Consider the following 19523-nt stretch of genomic DNA (forward strand, 5'->3'; position numbering starts at 1 on the left):
TCACGTATGATATTTTTTATCAGCTTCAAAAATCAAGTAGCCTATTGTTGGGCTTAGTCTGATACTCTGAAAAGTTTGGTGACATGATAAAACAAGCCTATGTTTTTGAAAATTACATTTGTTTGAGAAACACAAAATATTATTTTTTCATCTAAAAAAAATCAATCTGTTCAATTATGCCATGAATATTCCTGAAACCACAATGTTTAAGATGTATAATTTCTACATTTAGATGCAGATACTACAGTAAAATGTTCAAAAGCTATCTAAGACAATCATTGTATAGCAACCGAGGACAAGCAGCACAGCAAAAACTACATTTCCCAGGTTGCAGTGCACATCCAAGGTGAAAGGTCGAGGAGCAGACGTCAAACTCATGCTGCCAACAACAACAAACAGTTGAATAAGCCAAACGCTAACGTTGTATTTGTTGAATTTGTTTTTTTTTCGTGTTAGTTCCAAGGCTCGTCGTCGACAGAAATGTCCGGAAAGGCAAAGGATATCTTACAGCTGGACCTGTATGGTCTACTTGGTATTGAAAGCACTGCTACAACGAAAGAGGTGTGTATATGCTAGCTGTGAAGATAGCTAGATAAAAACCTTTCACCACTGTTTAGTAACCTCTTTACATGCTTGTTGATGTTTTATTGACAGTTTAAAATTTAAAATGCAGTTGTGTTTGAACAGGGAGATGCTGTAAGCGCGTAAGGGACGTTTTAGCAAAGCAGGAGGCTAAATAGCTTGCTACCATGGAGCTAGTAGTAGTATGTGTGTTAGTATGTTTGTGTCGAGTGTGCGTGTAACGTTACACGAGATGTTTTTTTGGTTCAGAGCAACGTAAGTAAAGCGAGCAACGGGTTTTAGGACCAGTGACACCTAAGTTAGCAAAACACAGACAAACCGGCTAATGGCTATATCATGAAGGTGTGATGCATCGAAATGGACACTAGGTGGCGACGTTGCATCAGTTCAGTCTTTGGTCCACAAGAAGGACATTGAATTAGAGGTGATTTCAGGTAGTATGGATGTGATAGGAACCTAGGGCAAAATTGAAACAACCAACATAACTAATCACATAAGCAAAGAGTGGTAATACAATTATATTAGAGTATATATACAGTACCAATCAAGAGTTGGGACACACCTTCCCATTCACTTGAATGAGAGAATGAGTCAAATTTTGACAGGTACTATTTGTATATATATATATGAGATGAGGCCTGGAAAGTAATTTGGGTCAAAAATGTCATCTATTTATAAAAGGTCACATTTGTTTGCTCACCTCTGAATATTGCAGACATCAGAGCCAGAATGTGTTCATTGGCACAGTCTGCAAGCATACAAAGAATGTGTCTTGGCGTTTGCTCCCACAAATGCAACATAGAAGAAAAATATATCAAGAGTAAGCTAATAATAATAATGAAATAATAAAATAAATGAAGTAGTACTAAAATTAAATTAAATATTAAAATTTAAAATCTATTTACAGAATAGAATGATAATAGTTTTGAAATGGGATACAAAACTTGAAATGAAATATTGACTTTACAAAGGAAATATGGACTGTGCTACAGCCCAAGAAATGGTGACAAGTGCAAAACAATCAAAATTTTGCCCGAATAACACTTTGTGCTTGTATGGACTCTGAATTTTCTCTGGGAAGTTTCCTCCATTCTCCTCTCCATCTCGCTCCCCAGCCCAGAGCGGTTCACCATGATGTGCTGAATCTAGCCTTTTCCCCATGACCACCTCTCCCCACAGTTTCCAGCATCTAAAATCCACAGGCCAGAAGGGAAATTAAAATCGCTGCCAAAACGAGGGAAGAAGTTAATTTCTTAATTGGATTTCAAAGTCCTGTCTTCCCCAGAGGATTATGCTGCAGGAAGTTAGCGGTTGTGGCTTGGGCAGAAATGAGTCCCCAAGTGCAGAAGGTTGGTTCTGTGAGGTCTGTTGATGGTCGAGAGAGATAGCGAGGGTTTGTGTGTGTATTGCATTGAGTCCTGAGGGGCTCGGAAATCAATCAAGTGTGTGAAGACAGATGTCAGCAGATGGGCTACTTATCCCAGTTGTTTGGCCCGCTGCTCCACCACCACTATCAGGCACGTTGTTTATCACAGAGAAGGGAAGAGGCTCATCCCAGAGCCTGTTTATGTGGGCTTTGCCACAGCTTGTAAAACACTGCCTTGACGTAGTGGATCTGAGTTCTGCATCTCCTCCTGGTTCTATTTAGCATCTCTTTCTATTATCACCACTGTTGACCTTCCTCTGAGCATGGCTGGCTGATAAATGCTGGGGAAGCTGGGTATGTCAGAGCCTATGATTTAATGACAATGGATGACTGGGGTTTGCTTTATCCTTGTACTGCTAAGGGAGGCTGCTGTTGAAGGCTAGCTGCCCATTTAAAGAGCTGTGCTCATGCATATCAGTGGGGCTTGGGTAATAATTGCCTAAGTGAGTCTTCTACCTACCACAGATTGCTTGGTGAAACAATGTCAACAGCTGAGACCACACAAAATGTCTTGTGGTTTATTCAGCTTCTTAAATAGGGGTGTACCTGATGTGTTGCAGTTAATGCACCATGCCTGGATGATTTACTTGCAGACAGAAAGCATCCAAGGACAGGTGATCTTATTACAAAGTTACAGTGCATTTTGAATTGCTTGCAATGACAAGTAACTTCTTTACCTGCTTGAGCAGGGCACTTAGTTTGCAGTAAAGTTACTCTGTGCTGGCTGGCTGTAATTCTTTCTGCAGGTGCAGGCAGTTTAAGCGACCCATTGCAGGTGCTGCTTACAATGTGTTACCGTACCAAACAAATGTTATGGATGCCCAATATTCCTTTCAGAGAAGGCAGTGCCACTGGGTATACATCCTGGATCTTAAGGCTTGGTGATGTGGCTGAAATAAGTATCACAATATTCATGAGAATATTTTCCTCATATCAATACAAGTGTTCAAATTCACAAGTAAAAGCATCAGATTTTTGTTAACTGCAGTGATCTGTGTTTCACAGTTCTGAGAATTCCCCCTCTGTGCGCTGGGGCACATCATCAGTGATGTAATCTGGGGTCATGAGATGTTTCTGGTCTTTCAACACCAGACACCCTCATCCAGCTGATTTATGTTAAGTGCAATGATCTGTCTTCGACTGATATTTATTACACCAGACAAACCTCTTCCCATATGATGTAAGAATAAGAATGTTTGGTAGTTTTTAATTTCAAATTTCTTGTAATTTTGATCAACAGAATTTCGTAAAATGCTTAAAAAATATGGTCATCCCATTTCAATACAATCTAGTTAAAAGTTAACATAGGGAAATTATTGAAATAAATGCCCAGCCATAGTGGAAGTTTGGCCAGGTCACTAAACACACAAACATATGGAAAGTCGAACGCAGGTTAGCGGCAACGGTGTTTCATTGTGTCTCTTCATTAGAACAAAATTTTCTTCTCTTTTTTCACTGCCTTCTTCTATTGTCATGTCCTCTTTTCCCGTGTCCTTGCTCTTCTCTTTACCTCTCCCTGTTGTGCCTGTTAATATTTTCCTCCAGCTGATAATGTCCCATAAATGGCAGAGCATTGTAATTAAGGAGGATGGGCCCATGGCAGATCAGGCAGCTAATCAGCCACACAGGCTATAGGCCCTAATGGGGCAGTGCTGTGGCTGCACCAGGACTAGTTTGTCAACTATAATTGGCACCAAAGACTGGTGTAATGAGGACAAGATGTGGGCATGCAGTTACGACTGAAGCAGACAGTGATCAGGGCGTCACAGAGAGGCTGTTTTTCACCAGGCACTAACCATTAGGCTACTGTTGTCCTGCTGCTGCAAGATCGGAGGTTTTTCTTGATTCCTTTGGTTCCTCCCTCAGCAAACAAAAGCGTGGGAAATAGTTGAGATTTCCGCCATTCACTCACTGTCGTGTATGAGACAAGGAAAGCATGTGAAAATCTAGAATAATTCAAATAGCAAGAGATGGATAATTAGACCCTAACATTTCTGGTCATCTGTAAGCACAAGGACAAACACTTGGTTTTAGCCAAGGAGTTCGTATGGTTTTCTTTTCACATGGTCTTACTCATAATTGATTCAAGAGCCTATCCCAAAAGGTCATGGTGAACCGCACCAAGATAATTGCTACAGTAATTGACTGGATTAGTGTGTCCTCTAGGAAGATGTCACTCGATCTGAGAGCTCTTATCCACACATGTACTAACCTCTTCAAAAGTTGGCCTGCTTCGACTTCTAACATGTAGACCAAGGGGTTTCAAGGTCTTCTAGCATCAATTAAAGCTTGCGTGTTACGGCATTGACAGGAATAATCATGTATTAATTTAACAAAACAGCATCGGAGGCACGGTAGAGACAAGAATGGTGAAGGATGGAGTGAAAAGGAAAAGAAGGGACTGAAAAGGAAAATAAAGGAGGGAGGGGGGGATAAAAGGCAAAGCATGAGAGAAAATGAGGTAGGATAATGAACTGATATGCAGACAAGTGCGTGTGTTAAGTGGATCTTTAAACTGAAGCCAGTGAGACAAATATGATGATGTGCATTATGGCTGTGCTCCACCAGAGCAGCATCAATGATGACAGCTTGTACTTGTCAAACAGCTCAGCTGGCCAGACTTTTGTCCTGACAATGTCAAACATCTGCTGTGTTTATAACAGATGTGGAGACATGTTTATCTTGTCAGCTGGCTGCAGGTGATGAAGAACATGAGAAGTAGAGTGAGTGTGATCTGAGGACACAGGATGAGTTCTTTAAGGACCATACTGGTGGTTTTGCACGTTTTAGCCCAGTTACTATAAATCATGTGCACTTCATGTAACACAGTTAGAGAGATTTTTTTTAAACACTTGAGGCATCCATAGATTTTCAATGGTTTTGTACAGCATAAAAATCTGTTACTACACAAATATTGTGTGTTGCATTACAGTGAACAACAAGTTAGCATTAATTTTTTGTCAAAATTAAAGTCAAGTCTGTCTTAAAAAAAACAGTCAGGTGCCCAAATGAACATTGGTACAGTTTTTTCTTGCTGTAATCATTCCTCCTGTTCATACAGGCCATTAGAAGATCCCCTTCAAATATGCTTACAATATAAGTGATGGGGGTCAAAGTCCGCAGTCCTCGTTTTGAACAAAACGAAGGTAGTATGAGGCTTCAGCCATGAGAGTTAGTCATATAAAGTGGATATGTTCTACAGTTACAGTCTTTTATTAAAAATTTCTCTTTTTATGCCTCAACAGTGTTTTCCTGTTGAGCTACAGTGGAGGGATTGTAACAAAAAGAGGGAATCTGGCACTAAAACTGAGACTAAGACTGTAACTTTGAAATATGTTGACTCAATTTTGAAATTAGCTTCAGCTAAACTCTTAAATACATTTTTGAACAGGGGGAGGACTGTGGATTTTGTCCCCATCATTTACATTGAAAGTGCATTATGAAGGGATCTCTTAATGTCCCGTATGAACAGGAGGAACGATTATTACAAGAAAAAGCTGTGTCAGTGTTCATTTGGACACGTGACTATCATTTTAGGACAGACTTGAAAAATTGTGAACCTATCCTCTAAATTATTGTTGTGACTTGAATCAATCTGCTACACCATTACCAAGATTAATGCAAAACCGATGACAGAGGGCTCCATACTAATCAGAAGGTTGGTGTTTCGATCCCTGACTCTTCCTGTCCACATGTTGAGGTGTCCTTGGGCAGGATACCGCCATCAATGTATGAGAGTGAGTGTGGATGGGTGAATGAGTAGCACAAACATTGTAAAGTGCTTCGGATAAATGCCGTCACTTACCATTTACCAGAATTGATTTTCATACAGCATTGAAATGAATAGAAACTGCTAGAAACGAAAGGAAAAAAACATCCATAAATAAAAAACTAAAACTGTATAGTGTGCATTTGTAAATGGTTTGCAAAAACACTAAAGAATGCAAAATTTGTAGTCAAAGAGAACTAAAACAAAAACACCACTATAGTCCTTTAAAAAAAGGCTCCCTGTGTGTTTTTGAGGCACTTATTGGGTTGTTTAAGTCTGGAAGCTCTCAAACTGTTATCGCTGCCTCTGCATTGCACAGCGGTTTCCATAATGCTTCTCTGCTTCACCTTGGTCCTAGAGAGGAATGACGTTGCGGTTATTTTTTTATATCTGTACATGGATGAAAGACAATAAATTTGAACTTGAATTTGAGTTTTATTTCCTTTTTTTTGTCCCTCATTCAAAATATTTGCAGAGATTGTAGAAAGCCATAATACGAAGAACAGAGGAAAGAAAAGGGAGAAACAGACAGAGGGAGGCTAAAAAGGGGAAGTAGGCTCAGGCCAACAGTAAGCATATGTGTTTGGCGCCAGTCCACAGCCCTGCGTGTCAGTCTCGATCTGTAAGAAGGCTGTGTGTGCCAAGCAGCAAGACTAAATAGCCCTTAATGATGTCTAGTCTCTCAAAGCCCTCTCAACGAACCAAGTTCTCATTTGTTATTGGAACTATAAAGGAAAAAAAATCGGATGTTAACCAAGAGATAGAATAAAGGACTTGTGACATTTAGGAGTTGTCTGAGCCATGATAATCTCTAGAGGCTTCATTGGAGGCTTGTTATGCTTTTGTATAATCCTGCACATTGTACTTTTGACAATGGGCATACAGCCTAATGTATCTAAATTGACTGTCATGGAGACTTATTGGAGTTGCTGATAAAAAGGCTTAGACACTGATGGTTTACACCATTCTGCTCAGTTCCCTCACAGTTGAGTTTTGTCCCCCCCACCCCCAGTAAAGTCAGCTCTGTATGCTTTGGCGTGCATTCTAGAGATACAATTGTGCAAAACAACACACAGAGAAGTGGTACATATGCCAGAGGACAAGGCGTCCAATGCAAACATTTCCCAGGCAGGAAAAGAGGAGCTCCCACCTTCTGTGGCTTGTAGCATACTGGCAGGAGATTGATTAGCGCTACAGGGAGGGTGTGTGAAAACATGCACAATAGTGGCATGGATGATTAAGGTTGGTGAGAAAGTATATGTCTGTATGTTTTTGAAGTTGTGTGCAGACAGCTCCAGCGCTGCGCTCTACAGCCCCCTCTGGTCTCCACGGAAAGTTTCTCTGCTTGCTTCCCTTCTTTCTCCAAAGGAGCAGAGATCTAATGAAAACCACCTTGTCATTAACTGGTCCCTAGAAGGACCAATGAATGGTTAACATTCCAAGCAGTGACCCAGAGTTAAAAAAAATCAGCTATAACTAAAACCTCATATGACATTACAATACTCAAAAGTATTGTTTAGTTTTTCCATTTTGGCTGTCTGAACCCCCCCAAAAGTCTTGGCTACCAGCCTAAGATATTAATGGCGGCCTTCTCAGATTTATTATAGACAATGGCACTCTGTTTGTTGTGTTATTGTAACATTTTTTTCAAGGTTTGAATAAAGATGGACTAATACTAGGCTCCAACTCAGGACACATTTATCTTGCAACCTGGCAACGGTCCTTGGAATAGTTTGGAATTCTTGTGCGGATAATTCACTGTGCAGTATGTGCTGCGGTGGATAGATTCCATTAACAACGTGTCAAAAGGACACGAAGCAGAGGATCGGCTCAGGTGTTGATTCGATCCAAACAACACAGTCCCAAATTTTTATTTAAATGCAGACCACATTTCACCCCCAGTACTTTCATGTCAGACTTTTACCATTTGTGCCATTATTTTTATGGGACCATCATTTTTTATTCAGACTTTGGTTTTCTGGGCCAAGGACGACAGGATACAGATAATTGGTACCGAGAGTAATAATTTAACTTTCATATGGCCAAAATCTGTGCTTAAGTGGATGATTCATTCTTTTTGTATCCTAATCAACATTTCCCACTCTACAGTACATACCTTCAGGTGTTTTTCTCTTTTTCTCTCAGATCAAGAAAGCTTATCGACAGAAAGCCTTGACATGCCATCCGGACAAGAACCCAGACAACCCAAAAGCAGGTGAGTGAACAAATGAATGTGTTTGTTTCTCCTGACCTTGTCTCCCATTTTGAGCCATAAAGCACTGTCAGTCACTCGGCAGAGCTGCAGTATTTATGATTTGTTTATGCAATTTCTGCAATATTTTTGAAAAATTAGAGTTAATCATCTGACCAAATAGCCATCAAGCTCTAGAACCAAAGTACTTCAGTGTAGCGCTCTCAGTAAGTTAAACCCTGCCAGACAGTTGAGCCGCAGCACTCTGTAGGAAGTCTAGCCAACGCCTGTCTTTCCCACCCAGCTTTCTAGCCAGACAGAACCAGCCAAACACCAGCATCACCACTAGCACTTCCACACTCCATCCCTCCTTGGCTTTCTGAGTCCTTCCGCGGCCTATTGCCAACCAGCATGTCTACAATTAGACCGGAAAATCTCAATGTAGCATTTTGTTGGGAGGGGGGAAAAAAAAGGCACCTTGGACAAAAGGCTGGTCATGAGGCATGTTTTCAAGTGAGGTTTATGTGGTTTCTGGTTGGTTCAGACAATTCCTGATTATGTCAGGAAAAAAAAAACTTGGGAAATTGGTGGAGTTGGGGGGTTGAGAGGGATAATACAAAAGCAGGGGGTCGGTTTCCCAGAAATGGAAAAGAAGTGGTTTGGAGGGCCTCAACACTTGAACCCGCACATGGACAGACTTGGTCTCTATCGCACGAGAGCGGAGCAAGTCTTGGGACTTGCAGCTCCTCAGGGGAAGGTTGTATGCATGTAATAGGTGAATTGGGGGTCATGATTCTTCACTTGAAGACACAGCCCACTATCCCTCTTTTTCCTCAACCCCCCATGTTGTGACACTCTGAGCTGCCTAGTAGGCATGGCAGGTCTCCCCCCAGTTGGATTTCATTCCAGCCCATTATATGTGTGGAGGTAACCTGACCACCTCTGCTGGCAGCATGATCTCCAGAGCCTCCTGTTAGTGTGCACTGCCAGTCCCCACAGGGAGTAACAGTATCGGCCCGTTAGGCCTCCCATAAGTGAATGATTAAGCCTGGCTAGTATAGTGCAGTAGTGTGGCGGTTGTATGATTGGGAGTGGGATTGTGGTCTCCCTGTGTACTTTTGTGTGTGTGTGTTAGATGACAACTGGGGAGGTGGAGTCTTGCGTGGTAGTGGTGATTGCGGCAGCGGCCCCTCGAGGTGCTCTAATGGAAGATAGATGGGGAGGCCAAGGGTTTGTATGGGAATGCAGGGCTGTGTCACTGGAGGAAATAGGTTTCGTGAGACTTACGGCACCTTTTAAAACTTATAATGTCTCTGTTTTTCTCAACTCTGTGTCCCAGTGTCAGTTTGAAGATGTCATGCTGAGTGCATAATGCCTCTTTTGGCATAAACCCCCCTGTGGATGTCATGTTCTCCGTCTCTTCACATCAGCATCAACTTCTCCTCTATTTCCTGTGTAAAAGGATTATAATCTACAAATTTATCAGTGAAATTAACAGTGAATTGTTAACTTTTTTTTAAAAGCTCCTATAGCAAGTGTTCCTTACACAAAAACCTAAAAGCTTGTGTGTTTTTGTGTGTTGTCAGTTCGTATCACTTCTCTCGTCTCACTTTGTTCTAGCTGAGCTCTTCCACCAGCTGTCCCAGGCTCTTGAGGTGCTTACCGATGCTGCTGCCAAGGTAAGGCCACTCATGCCTTTAAGCCTGTTATAAAGATGCTGATACACACTCACACAGAGACGCAATTCATCCTGGTGTCTAATGCTGTTTTCAGGCTGCCTATGACAAGATTTGTGCTGCCAAGAAACAAGCAGAGGAAAGAAACCGGAGACTAGATGACAAGAGGAAAAAAATTAAGCTAGGTGAGTTCCTTTTCAAATTTCAAGGCATATCAAGGCTCTTGATTTACTCATTATAGTGTAACTGGCTAGTGTATCGACATCGTAAATGGTTATATTTATATTTAATAGGTTTAGTTGTGAAAGATATTCCAGGGTTAACACACCAGTGCTAACACTCTTTTCTCTTAAATTTGTCTGTGTGTGTGTGTGTTACTATGACAGACCTGGAAACCAGAGAGCGACAAGCGGAAACTCAGAGCCAAGAGGAGGTGCAAATAACTAGAACACTCGAAGAAGAGGTAAGAATTTATAAAAAACATATGAGAGATGATGCTGCACCAAACGCTGTCCTGGAGAAGATGCAAAAAGTTGAAGATAAAATTTCACTATACTACAGGCCTCAGGCATGCGCTGAGAACAAGGTATTCCAGTGCATCCAGGAAACTGAAACACACCCAGGTGCTTTTATTCTGTTTTTCATCAAATGCTCTCTTCTGATTGAGTCGAAATCTTCCAAAGACTTGGGTCAGGAACAAAGGCGCTATCTGAGTGAGGCTTTTTTCACTGCCATATCATAATGATCAGTAAACCCATTAGGTGATATTGCATGACTTGATGCACTTTGTTCAGGAAGCCAATGATAAATAAAAATGGTGCGCATGCTTCCAAAGTGAGTCATGGCAGTTGCTCGATGTGCTGCTTTAATGCATGTAAATACTTATGTGGCCATGTGCGTTTGGGAAGGAGGAGGTAACCAGTAGGTGGCACTGTTCCATTTTCAGTCTCATCTCAAGGTGTTGTTGCCTTCACTGATGAAATGAGGTGGTCTGCACACTCTCTCCTAGAAACACGGACTAGCAGATAGAGTATCTATCAATGAGAGAGCAATACGAACGATGAATCAGTGCTAAATGAAAAGTCAAGGTGCATACTTTTGTTGTCACTCAAAACTTAATTCACATACTTATATTGTATGTGTCTCTTTCCCCCCCCAGATTGCTCGTTTGAGGGAGGAGGGATCCAGGCAGCTTGAGGAGGAACAGAGGCTCATCAGAGAGCAGATCCAGCGAGAGAGAGAAGCACAGCAGCAGCAGCAAACAGGGGACTACGCTCAAAGAAGTACTTTGATTTTTGATTTAACCTAGTCCAGTCTGCTTCACTCCAGGTTAAGCAAAGCAGTTCAGCACAGTCCAGTCCTGCCTGGATAAGTCCAGTTTGATCCAGTGAAGTCTTTTTACTATCCAGAAAGCCTCAGTTGAGTGAACCCCCATCATCTCGTCATTCCAACCACAGCAGTCAGCAGGCAGCCTGTGGTTCACCAAATATTATTCACATAAACACAATAACAATAATTGAATGTATATTTGAATTTATTTGAGCTTTAAAACACTTTGAAGAGGACTATTTTAGTTTCTTGGCAGCAAGACAACTTGGCACATTAACATAGAAATGCCAAGCATCCTGCACACACGAAGCTTTAACATCAAACTTTTAACCTCTTGATAATCTTTTTGCATTAAAGCCTCTGTGTCTCCATGCTGGAGACATGAGGGAATTAAGAGTCTAGTAAACCAATTCTATGGACGTGTGGGTATTTAAGGGAAGTACTGAGTCTTGGCCCTAGACTAAACCTCTTTTTGTGGCTGGACAATTACAGTTGCTCATGCATAGTCAGCACATCATTTCAGTCTCTTCCTTTTGCATGCAGTCAGGCCTCCCCAGCCCTCCCCCGGATTATTGCTCTGTCTGTTCCATCTTGGGGGTCACTCAGTGGATCATAAGACTCTAGCAAGAGCCATACATTCACCATGTGACAGACAATTGCAAAATAGCTGTCCATCTTGAATCCCATATTTCTTCCAACAGTTGTTTCTTTGTCTTCTCACATAACTGTCTCATCTCTCTGTTACTCATATTTTCTCAGACTCAGGAGTGGGGAGATGTTCCAAGAGCAATGTGACCCCCAAATTGAAGGTAAGGTTTTCGACTGTGGGGTTTTGGTCAGAAGACAAAACTGGGAAGAGGGGTCAGGATGAGGGTTGTAATTCTTGGAGAATAACGCAGGAACATGTAAAAGGTATACTCAGGAGGAACCGCTCCATCTGAGTGAAAGTACAGACAGAACCTCAGTGGGGATTTTGATGGAACCTTAGACATTTGTAATTCATTATTTAGAGACCACATACGCTGTCTCACTACTGCGCGCACAGGCTGTTCTAACGCCTGTTCTTCCAGAGTTGGCCCGTCGTCGTCAGGAGACCTGTAACTATGCCAAAAGAGGGCTTATTATATTTCCTCCTGGAAACGGCCTAGCCTGCGCATATTAACGGACACTGGGGATGTTAGCTAATGTGTTTAGACATTAAATCTGGTTTTAAAATTTGATAGCCATCCAGTGCAGCAGTATATTCCCTGACGTTTGTGTGTTCAGTTAGAAAAACAAACAGCAGCCATAAGACTGATAGCATCACGGGTCACGTTCATGGACATGGGAACATTACTGCATAGATGATCTTAGTGGCTGTTGAATACTGCCTATGGTTTGAAAAAATATATAAAATTGATTCAATTTCAGGTTTTTAATATTGTTGTAAAGCACAATCAACAACAAATTTAATTGCATTTGATTTTTTTTTTTTTTTAAAAAAGGAATTAATTTTGTTTTTAGGCACAAATATAGAACTTTTTCTTTGGTTTTCCTTATTGATTATGAGTCATAATATACCTTTTAACTTGGTTTCAAAATGATCAATAATTCAGAGTTAAACCAGATTTTTAGATTTAGAAAAAATATTTAGGAAGGTTATATAAGTGAGGTTCAGTAAAATTATTAACAGCCTTGTTGCATCGCAGAATGATATAATATGAAGTCAACCATGAACCAAATTTTACCTCTCACAACTCTTTGAAATCACATTGTCAGTTTTTATTCCTTTTGATATGTCATGTTGTGCATTTTAGTGTGCACGAGGTATATGAATATCAAACGCAGAAAGAGACAATTTGGGTTGGTTTCACTACCCTATCTGTATATTAATTTAAATAAAGAGCAGTAGACCACAGCAATGTATCAGTGTTGTGAGCTGAAACCGTAGACATCACGTCATGCAAATACCTTAACATCTTATTCAAAGATTAATGGGTAAGAAGGTTATCAGTGGTTAAAGGAGACGGATCTTGGATGGAGAATGTACTTTTTTACCGTAATTCTTGGTAAAAGAGCCTATGTAGACATTCCCAGAAATCTTCTGTTTCTTCTCTGACAGTGAGCAGAATGCTGGAGCTGAATCAACACTTAGTGCCTGCCAATTATAATACTATTTTAAGCAGTTAGTGTGATATTGGCTAGGCACTGCTGTGCTTTGTAAATGGATATGGGTATAAAATTGCACAATATCTCATTTTAGGAGTACAGGAACTCACATCAGCGTTTAGTGAGACAACTCCAAGCAAATAAAAAAAAAAAAAAAAAATCATAAATTGTCTTGTTGCCTTTTGTGGATGGTGCTTCTATGCAGAAAATAGTTGAGCGGTAATCTCTAAAATACCATTTACATAGTGCAATATGGAAAGCATCAAGACTGAAGTAAAGACCCAGAAACACTGTTTCACAAGCAAATAAGTTAACCACAGTTCAAACAAAAAGTCAGCACACACCAGAGGGGGGGCTTTCTCTCTTTTGGCCCTCAATTGAGCACTTTGGGCATTGACCTGCTTTGGATTACTTAGTCATTATTACTGTGTCTGGTATTGTGCCTTAATACTGAGAAGCAATAGTTAAGCAGGTGACTCACCATGTATTCTCTGGTGCAGGGATCCAAGTGTTGATTTTCACCCTTTCTAGCTGTCCTGCACCCTTGGTATGAATGGAAATTGACTGCAGGTCTCACAGGTGGTGCCAGGGTGATGTTCCAAGAGCTCAACAATGTCTTTCTCCCATAGCTCCAGTCTGTCCTGGTGTTTATAGTAATCTGTGTGTCATCAGAGAGAAACCTGCCTGGCATGCTTTGCCTTCTCGTCATAGCTGACTACTGATTAGATATTATCATGCATTTCTCGTATTTTTCAGTCCTCCAGATTGATTGACCTCTCTCCTCTGTTTTCTTTGTCTTTTCAGTTGAAGTGGAAGTGTAAAAAAGATGACGACACGAATGGAGGCTACGGTCAAGACACTCTTTTCAGACTTCTACAAAAGGTTTTTCCTGATTTCCAGAATTCCTGAAAATTTAAACCAAGCTTCAAGGGTTACTAATGACACAACACACCTGCTCACCTTAGGACAAAGTTACCATCCAGGGTTGGGGGATATAATAATATCCAGTATATGCTATAAGATGATTTTTCGCTATCACTCATATGGAGGTAGTTATGGCTTTAATATCTCTGCTTGCATTAGGAGATTGCAGGCAGTGTTGCAAATTATTGAGCAGGGCTGCATTATGGTAACTACAGTTACACAATTTTGCATCAATGAAATGAAGTGCCTTCATTATTCAATTCACTGGTTTAACCAAAACCCACATTCCCATTTGGTGATTTTATCTATAAATGGATTCTGAATTGACAATCCACAAAATTTGTTATATCCATTGTATGTATTTTTTTTTTCCCTGTGCCAAAGCAGAGCTCCAAACCTGCCTGCAGAGTCCATCCGTATTTGAGGTCTGCATGACATCAGCGCTGTAGATTGTTTTATTCTTCCCCTTAAATAAGGCCCATTAAGTTTTGTTGCAGTGAAAGTGCTGAAGGCAATGTTGTAGTGCCCTTTTAAAGCCATGCACGCCATTGTTTGTGCCCCTCTTACCAGGTGATTAAGCAGTACCAAGGGAGGCATTAGGAAATGTGCTCTTCTCATGCAACCCAGTACCACCTTATGCTGTGATCCGTCACGAGGGCTTTTGGTGTGGCATAGGTTGGCGTGAAATGAGGATAGGGCAAGTGTCACTGACGTCAAGCTGCCCGGAAAAAGGCGTTTGGATTTCTCCTCCGCACGCACTCAATCAATATGATCCCAGGCAGGAGGGCTGTGTTGGAGGCAAGACTGTGGAAAAAAAACAACTGTTGCTGCCTTTAAATTCTTAAGCAAAGGGAGTGAATTTGAGAAAAATATTTTGTTTGACATGGCAAGCTCTAATGAGTGACAGTTAATGGTTTGGGCAAGTAGAAATAGCCACCACTGTGTGGGAAAGCGAGTATGGTATGTGTATACTCGTGCATGCGTACGTGCGCGGACTTGTGTACTTTGGCCGATTAAAGTAATACATCTTCGTTTAAGGGTGGAAAAAACATGTTAAGATATTTATATTTTCTGAAACAGAGGCCTTTTGAGAGTCTCCTTTGTCACTGTTGGCTTGCTCCACAGTGTCCTTACTAAGCATTAGCATTCCTGGACTTTCCCGTTCCCAGAAAGCTACATTTTCACAGAATGAGATTCTCAAAGGCCATGTCCTTCCTCCTCTTTGCTCCCAAAGCCCTGCTTTTGGCGAGGAGAGGTTAACGACAGAGGGCCTCGGTCACAGGTGATATAAACCCTGAATAACTAAAAAAAAACAAAACAAACCCTTTGCTCTGCTAATGACCGCATTCAATAGGGATCCAGTTTTAATATCGCCTTCTAAGAGCTGCTTTTAGCCTGCCTTCCCGTCTTTCCATCTCTCTCAGAGGTCAGGGAATGGCTGAGATGCTCTTTCCCCCACTCTCCTTTTTGGCCAACCATTCCTTCTTGTTCTTAGTTTTTGTGGAAGGGAGCTGGATGAGAGATGCATCTAATTTCAGCCTCCATGCTAAAATATTGTTTATCAAATGCTGTCTCTGCACCAGGAGTAGCTAGAATTATGACATCCAGTATTGCTTCTTTTCGCTGATATCATAGAGGTCTCACTTAAGTACATGATGTGCCTTGAACGTTCTTTGCAGTTTTACTGGCTCAGTCCCAAACATACGAACCCGATCATTAGAGATTAGGTTTAATAACCAAACAAATATTGAATCCTAACTTCTATTCCAGAAGTCTGTTATAATCACCAGCGTTTTTTGAGCCTTTGAGAATTTTTGAGTCTGCATATGCTTTGTGTTTTCCTGGTTATGGGTTGTGCTGTGAAAGGAAATACTAATTTGAATGTTTTGCATCTTTCCTCTCCCTCCATTTGACTTTTGTTTTTTTTTACCATCTCTTACTTCTAGTACGGGGATGTTTTGAATGTGATTGTATCGAGCAAGAAGAAAGGAAGCGCTGTAGTTGAATTTGCAACTGTGAGAGCAGCTGTAAGTACCTAACTCTTCCTCACTCAATGCTCTTATTTCATTTGTTCAATAATGAAAATCTTTTCCAAAGCAGATTTTTTCATAGAACCACATTTCTTTACCACTCATTCGCCTCGAAGTCCCAGGTCACCTGCTGAGTTTGATTATTACTAAGAATGACACCTGTCCTAGACTTCCCAGTCCCAGGGCTGTCTCTGCAACCTAAACTGATGATTTAGTCATCCTGTATAGTTGAGATCTCTGCGCTGATGGGAACCAGCAGACGGAAGGACTTGAGCCACCTCATTGTTCCACACTGTCTGGATCCTCAGGCCCTCTGTTGTGATGGTGTACTTTGTTGTTGTGGTTTCCTGACCACGGCGTGTGGTTTTCCTCCAGAAAACATGTCTGCCAGTCTGCTGGGATCTGGGCACAGGTTCTGTGGTCTCCGCCTGCCCATCTCCATGTCCCTGCCAGTTACAATCCACCTTTGTCCTTCTCTGCATGTGGTTTTCATATGTAAATTATACAAATTATCCCTGCACGCAGGTGAAAGATGGATATAATACTTTTACATACAATATGTCAGGATAAGGAGGATTAGCTTTCCTATCCCAATATATCCCTAATTCTTTATTAAGCAAGCTTTATCAAGAAAAGATCTCGCCACAAAATATGTTTGTGGACATGACCTGTTCTCTCTTGATGTCTATCATACCTATTATACCTATTATTTTGTGTCTTTAGGAGCTGGCAGTTAAGAATGAATGTGGCCTGAGTGACAACCCATTGAAGATTTCATGGCTTGAAGGACAACCAGAAGTTGTTGCTCCAGCGTCACAGCCTGGCCAGTTCATGTCTACACAGGTACTGGTATAACCTGAAAATACATTGTTGGAATTCCCTCTCATTAAGCACATCAGCCCTATGTTACAAAATCTTCCCGCGTACACTGCTTCCAACATAAATACTATTTCCTAAACACTGTCCCACAAAGAGAGGTATGTAAACCCTCTGAGGTTTTATTTTTGTATCAGTGGTGCAAATATTGCACCAGTGCTTGCACTCCTCCTTTTTAGTCTAGAACAATGTGTTTGGTTAAATGGGCCTCAGTTTATTTTCTTTGGAGTGGCGAGGCGCTGGCCCGGCACTGGCCCAAAGCCCCCAGTCGGCCGCTCATTAGTGGGTCTGACTTGGAGGACCCCAGGAATGCTGTGTTACACATAGCAACCAGGAGAAGCAGTGCGCTATAATGGTGGCCTGGCACGTGAGAGTGACTAAATGCCAGCACTGGTGCCAAGTGAGCTTGTGTCCCCATAGCTCCTGAAAATAAAACAAAATGTTTTGTCTCTGATTTTCTTTTCTTTTTGGTTATTTATATTTTAGTATTTATAGGCTGTAAGATTCCTGCACGAAACTAGTATGTTTTATTGTGAAAAACTATTTCTTACCTAGATGGAAATATGTTGCCTCCTGTGATTTGGAAATCACAGTAGTCCATATTGTAATCTTTTTAAAATTTATTTTGCATGGCTAATATTTTGTCTTTCGCTGCCAACACATATGCAGACACCAAAGGCACATTAACTCCTTTCCTGTCCAACGATAATCTCATTTTGGCTATATCTACTGAGAATATACAGATTTTCTGTCTTGTCATTGGATTAGTATGTAGTGTTTTTTTTCTTTTGCCATGTACATTTTGATACTCCGATGTTGTAATCTTAACCTGTGTGAGATTGCAGATCAATAGACTTGTATGACCTGTACTTGTGTCTCCAGAGCTGCCATTGAACTGGGTTTCTCCCATCAACCAGCGCAATGTGTCAGACCCCCCTGTTGGGCTGTGAGACTCAGCCTTCACACTGGGCCTTGTCACACAAATCTCTTTAAATGTTATTATGATAACCCAGTTTGCCTTACAGATATCCAAAGCTGATTGCTTCATTTTTTTTGCCCTGCATCCAAGAATGAAAACATTCCTATGGCAGGGTAATTTTCAAATTAGCCCTCAGCTAATACTTCTCACTAAAGAGGCACCATGACATAATGGGTGAACCGGTGTGGATAGTAATGTTGATCCACATCTGGCCTGGGGTCAGTGGACATGGGGGGCATTTGAGAAAGAGAGATAGAGGTAATAAGAAGCCAGAGCCTTGGAGGTCCTTCTCCTTGGACTCTATGTGAAATCGAAAAATCAGATCACTCTCCTGTCATCTACCCCTCCATCACGCCTCCACACCAGCCAGCTGCAATCACATAGGAGAAACTTGGGCGAGGACTTGCTTCTTTAACCTCATCAATCCAAACACAGTGCTCAGAGAGTCAGGGTCACAGGGGAGCCCAGAGAGACACACATATGACTTCAGCCTCAGCTTCAGTTCCAACTCTGTGGGGCTTAATAAATGACTCTGGGGCCAATGTGAGGGACCTAATAGAGTGGGGGCCGCAAATTCCCCTTGAAGCCCCCCCCCCTCAGGGTCCAGAGACCTTGAACATTACTTAGTTATACTTTGGTGTGTTAGATTCTCGCTGCTCCCACACAGAGACACCGAGGAGACCTGATAAGTCTGTTATTATTTTGCTTATCCAGAGAGCAGATATGACATGATTTATAATGGGCCCTACTGCAGTCACCCAGTTTTTCTCACCGTGGATATTAAAAATTTCAAAATAGGGAAGGGCCACATCTTCCACACCATGTGGAATTGCTCCCTATGCTCTTGACTTAATTCAGACCTGTCTTTTGGGATAAGATCTAGTTTCATCTCTGTTATTTGTTGTGTCTTTACATCTTGACATAATAAATTATCAGAGTGAGAGATTGGGAAATGGGCAGGCTTATTAAAGAAGTGTTTAAGTTAAGTGCAAGCATTTGTTTTAGCATTGTAGTGTACACAGTTGCAAATTTCAGGGAATCCTGAATGAGTCATGATGCCTGAATGAGCCTGAAGTAAAATAATAAACAGTTGTTTTATATCAGTTGTGGCCTGTGTTTGATAACAAAGCCCACGCATGGCTCAGACACTGTACATGTACAGTAATTGCTGTGGTTTTCTGAGGGCTGTAAATAGTTGATGCATCAAAATATGATTTCACATGTGTGGCCAACTATATGGATTCCACAGAGTATGACTTGTAATTCATATCTCACCTCCCAGACTGCTGCGGATATGGAATCGCTATCTAAACATCTGCTTTGTCACTGCCAGATGTAATGTCTTTGTCTCTGGAGATGTGATGCCATCATTAATCACTATGAACCTTGATTCACGGTTTATTGTGTAGTTTAGCATATCATATTATTTTAAGTGAATCTATCATAAAGGTTTTAAATTTGAGCTCTCTATGCCTGCTTCTTCCATCGAGAGCCAGAGTTCAGGCTTGTCACGACACAAACCAGATGCAGCAGATCAGCTATTCTGGGATTGTTTTTCCAGCCCGCCAGTTTGCAAGTGCTTGAAAAGAGCAC

General features: G+C 41.3%; 1 protein-coding gene across 8 annotated transcripts in view; it reads left to right on the forward strand.

Moving 5' to 3' along the window:
- Window positions 1-329: 329 nt before the first annotated feature.
- dnajc17 (DnaJ (Hsp40) homolog, subfamily C, member 17) overlaps window positions 330-19523 on the forward strand; it is a 53271-nt gene continuing 34077 nt past the window's right edge. For all 8 annotated transcript variants that reach the window (XR_006407297.1, XR_006407299.1, XR_006407300.1 and 5 more), the window contains exons 1-10: window positions 330-561; window positions 7923-7992; window positions 9589-9647; window positions 9742-9829; window positions 10031-10107; window positions 10804-10927; window positions 11733-11782; window positions 13926-14003; window positions 15992-16072; window positions 16799-16918. Coding sequence is in view for 2 of the 8 variants with exons in the window: in XM_044374468.1 (XP_044230403.1) it covers window positions 481-561; window positions 7923-7992; window positions 9589-9647; window positions 9742-9829; window positions 10031-10107; window positions 10804-10927; window positions 11733-11782; window positions 13926-14003; window positions 15992-16072; window positions 16799-16918 (828 nt within the window). In the remaining 6 variants the exon portion in view is untranslated. The remainder of the gene's footprint in view (window positions 562-7922; window positions 7993-9588; window positions 9648-9741; window positions 9830-10030; window positions 10108-10803; window positions 10928-11732; window positions 11783-13925; window positions 14004-15991; window positions 16073-16798; window positions 16919-19523) is intronic.

This window comes from Thunnus albacares, chromosome 15, assembly GCF_914725855.1.
Source record: "Thunnus albacares chromosome 15, fThuAlb1.1, whole genome shotgun sequence".
Classification (NCBI taxonomy): Eukaryota; Metazoa; Chordata; class Actinopteri; order Scombriformes; family Scombridae; genus Thunnus; species Thunnus albacares.